General features: G+C 34.2%; 1 protein-coding gene across 1 annotated transcript; it reads left to right on the forward strand.

Moving 5' to 3' along the window:
- Positions 1–1,542: 1,542 nt before the first annotated feature.
- Positions 1,543–2,833, forward strand: LOTGIDRAFT_230552 (hypothetical protein). Its single transcript, XM_009049053.1, has one exon. It carries the CDS (start codon positions 1,577–1,579, stop codon positions 2,540–2,542), a length of 966 nt encoding a protein of 321 aa, XP_009047301.1. The 5' UTR covers positions 1,543–1,576; the 3' UTR covers positions 2,543–2,833.
- Positions 2,834–4,240: the final 1,407 nt, after the last annotated feature.

Raw genomic sequence — 4,240 nt, forward strand, 5'->3', positions numbered from 1 at the left:
TTTATTTTTCAAAAAACAGAAAACATGGAAAGGTTCGTTGGTTTTAATACGTGTTTCAACACTTGAGTTATTATATTGAATAAGATCATAATAAAATGAAAATGAAATGAATGAAGTTTTACGTCTTACTGCACCATGTGGTCTAATGAAGACGGACAACGCCATGCAGGATGCAATGAGGGAAATTTTGCCAGGACAGCGGCATTAGCCTGCTCTTTTTCGATTTCCAACTGTCGAGGGATCTTTAACATGCACAGCCTATAGCTCATGGGGCCTCGGTTTATTGTCCCATCCGAACGAGATTAAGATCATAAGGAAATAGTAACGTTATCAACCTGCAAGACTTCTGCACTAAACCCAATAGAACACCATATTTATCGAATGCCTATAGGTAGGTCTACATGCATGAATGAACAATTTCGTATCAGCATTTCACCTTCTTATAGGACCTTGGCTTTTATTCATTAGCCCTAATCAGTTGAAAGTTCAAAGGGTATTTAAAGATGCTAATGTTTCTGGAAATGTAGATTTATTTCAAGACTGTATGTTTGCACATTCCTGACCTTGTAGCATAAATCACGCTGACCTTTCTTCACAGAAACCTATTAGGACCTTTATATAGAAACGTTTTTAGATGTTTTGTACAAAATACACACAACCTTTCACCTTCAAGACGTTAATAATTAAAAATAAACAGATTAATAACACAATGCAAACAAATCATACGATGCTCCATTAATCACAGGTTCGTAAACAATACAATGTAAACGAGTGTAAACAAAATAGATAGGAAATGTTTACTCACACCACTCAGATGAAATAATTTATGTTTAAATGTGATGCTAAAGAGATAAATTTCATCCAATCAAAGAATTTAATAAATGCCGCTAAAACTATCATATGGATTGTGATAAATATTTGTACCTATGTAAATTTACAGCAGCTATTCATAAGATGTTGACAAGTACCATTGAGAAAGTAAAATCACAATTTTATCAACAGAACATTATTATTTTTTGGGAAAACTAAATTATCTCCATATGATGTATGCATTCAGTGGCAATAAAGGCTATCCTTTGCACATTTATGTCTAAGCCTGAAACCTTTTTTGCATCTAAACAATCTATATTAAACTATTTCTGGTTGGATTTATATTGTTTTATTATGCCCGGATTAACTGGTATGGGTGGATTAACGAACATTTGCAAAATGGGTCATATGATTGCAAATGCTTTGGAATCAGAAATTCAAATAATTGACACCGCCTTCGAAATAAGCCACACCCGTTCGAATTCAAATAAAGATATCATCGTGTGATTTATGAATGAAAATCTTTGCCAAAGACACTCAATAGTTGAATGTATTGTAAATGTAATTGCTCTACCTGTCAATCAAGCTACGTCAAACTAGCATTTACTAGTAAAACTCGTCCAGGTAGCTTAAGGGGGTGGTTTTATGGCTTTACTGAGTTTGGTCGGCCTTTCTGTGTGAAAAGTATTGTTGAAAAGGGATTTGATATAACTTTATTTGACACAGTCCCAGTCAAGGTGTGAGAGAAAGGTGGTTCATTTCCAACATGGATATACAAACAGCGATGTCGGATTTCGGGCAAAGTGACGAAACAGTTAATCTTCTGAATTTCGTGGATATGGCCTCTAGTAATATTAAAATGGCTCTTGACAGACCATCTAAATCAAAACGCCGTGTGAATCATAGAAAATATCTACAAAAGCAATTGAAACGCTGTGATTCCAAGAAGCCGGGAGGTAAAGATGATCTGTCCAAGACCGTGGCCAAAAGTTCCAGAAAGGAGACTCATCAGATTGGATTACAGATCAAATCTCTACAGGCTCTGTTTGATCCTAGAACTCTTCATGATCAGCACCGACACGATGGACAGCAGAGGACCACATTTAATCTACCAAAAGCTCCAATGAGAGCCAGAAACCTCCCAGCATCATTCTTTAGTGAACCAAGTTCCGGTAAAAATAACGTAGGCCTGGGTAGTTTTGTTCAAGTGGACGCGATGTCGACTATGGATGCCAACAGTCAAATGTGTACGCTTCCAACAGACACTTTGGAATCAATATTAGGACATAACGATCTCAATGAACTTTTATCTGGAACGTGGCCCGAAACATCCCGTGAATCTGTTCGTACGCCTGGAAGTGACGGTAGTGTAGATACATGTAGTTCTCGATCTTTCTCAGATTCGGACAGTTTTTGTGCAACTTCTCCCAATCCTTTGACTAGAAGCCCATCATGGTCGCCTTGTTTAAATAGTGTATCTGCGAACAGTCCATTTATTCAAGAAGACACACCAAACCCCTTATTGTTTCCATATAATGCTAATTTAGACAATTTTCAACATGAATTTGACCCAGTGAATTACAGAAATATTATAGAACCTGAACAAACTCAATTTGGACAATCTGGACTGCCTACATTCCCACAAGCTTTTACGAGAACCAATTCTGGATACCATAGCACCAGTATCAATTCGTGGCAGCAGTACCCATTAGAGCCACCGTTTACATTTTAACTGTTATTTCATTTTCCACAATTACATAATAAACAGAGGAATCATTACGATCAAATCAAGAGGACTTAATGCAATACAGATTATTTTTATGTTTATAGGCCTATGAGAAATTATTGTGCAAGAAATTTAATTTTGTGAATATTATGTTTTGTTTATGTTTATTATTTATTTTATTGTTTACCTCGGAGAGAAATATTTGAATAAGTAGATATATGATTTTTCTACTCCTGTGTGACTGTGATGCCAACCCCAATTTATATAAGAATTGAATAAATTATAGATTATGAACATATTATAACGTATGCTGATTTGTCAGTTTAACTGTAAAGACGTATAGTCCCGCAAATATATTCGCGCACGTCCGGGAACAATTCCAAACAGTATCACGAACAGTCTACTTGATTTTGAGGTGGAACAAAAGGTAATTGAAATAGCTTTGCCTTTAGTATAATTCAAAATATCTTAAGTAAAGTGGAATGCAGGTGCATTTGTTTGGAATCCCGGATGTGCTCATAATATATTTGCCGGATTGGAATGGTAAATTGTCTGTCACTGCTTTAGAATCAAAATTCCAATACATTTGGAATCAATGGAATTAGATATGATGTATTGCATGTCATAACAATAGTATCAGAAGCTGATATAAGCTTTGCAAAGTGCATCGTCTATTATCAAGTAATAACGTCATAATCTGATTAAGCAAATAAAAATAACGGTCTGCAGAATATCTATCTAGCGTTTACGTTTGAATGATAATAGTAATAATAATTTAGTTTATTAATAGTGTCACAAATCAGATACATAAATATAAAACATATATAGATATAACAATAAGATTCTCAGCCAAGGTTGGTCTATGTGACACTTACTGATTAAAACATATTTAGTATATAAACATTAGATATATCTTGAGATAAAAACAATTCATAATGTAATTCATAATGAAAAGGGTAACTTAATGAGATTGTATTGGCAATGTCTACATATAAGCCTGGACGAATTAATTAGCTCTGTATTATCTCGCTCTACATTCTTAATTTCTTTATCATTATTCATAATGCAGACATCTTTAGTGATATATAATTCTTGATACTGCATAAACCAGACTTACTTTTGATCTGACTACAATATGGAAGATTTCCTGGTTTAATCCCGTCTACAACCCATTTATTCAACATCAACATATCCCATACAATAGATAGACTGGATTAAAACGCCGACAAGCAGTGAGCCAATTACAAATATCATAAACTTTAGTCGAAGATTTGAATTTAATTATCCACCACACACGAGGCACCTGGTGTTTCCTTTGCCGACAGTATTTCAAGGTTATAAATATTGTTGTTCATTTATCTTGCTTCAATACTCAACAAGTAATAATATACGACATGCAGACATTGAACTACAGTAAATTGATTTGATTTGATGCCGCCCATTTCAGAAACGAAAACCTTGAGAGTTTTTAAGCCAACATGAAAATTATTTATTTAGTTCACTCATCTCTTAACATAGTTTATATTCCTTAATATTGTAGAAATTCTAAAAGATAGAGAATAAAAACGCGCAAAGGATTTTTTTTTTAACAAATAAACGCGAATAAGGATTTTTTTTTTGCAATTAACGGAATAAAGATTTTTCATTCTGTTCCTGATCGATCGTATAAATAACTCAGAATCACAGTTTAAAAAAGCGGCCATA

Source organism: Lottia gigantea, assembly GCF_000327385.1.
Source record: "Lottia gigantea unplaced genomic scaffold LOTGIsca_13, whole genome shotgun sequence".
Lineage (NCBI taxonomy): Eukaryota > Metazoa > Mollusca > Gastropoda > Lottiidae > Lottia > Lottia gigantea.

Excerpts from the sequence above, each read along its gene's own strand:
- LOTGIDRAFT_230552 (XM_009049053.1), top strand. The coding sequence starts at position 1,577 with ATGGATATACAAACAGCGATGTCGGATTTCGGGCAAAGTGACGAAACA.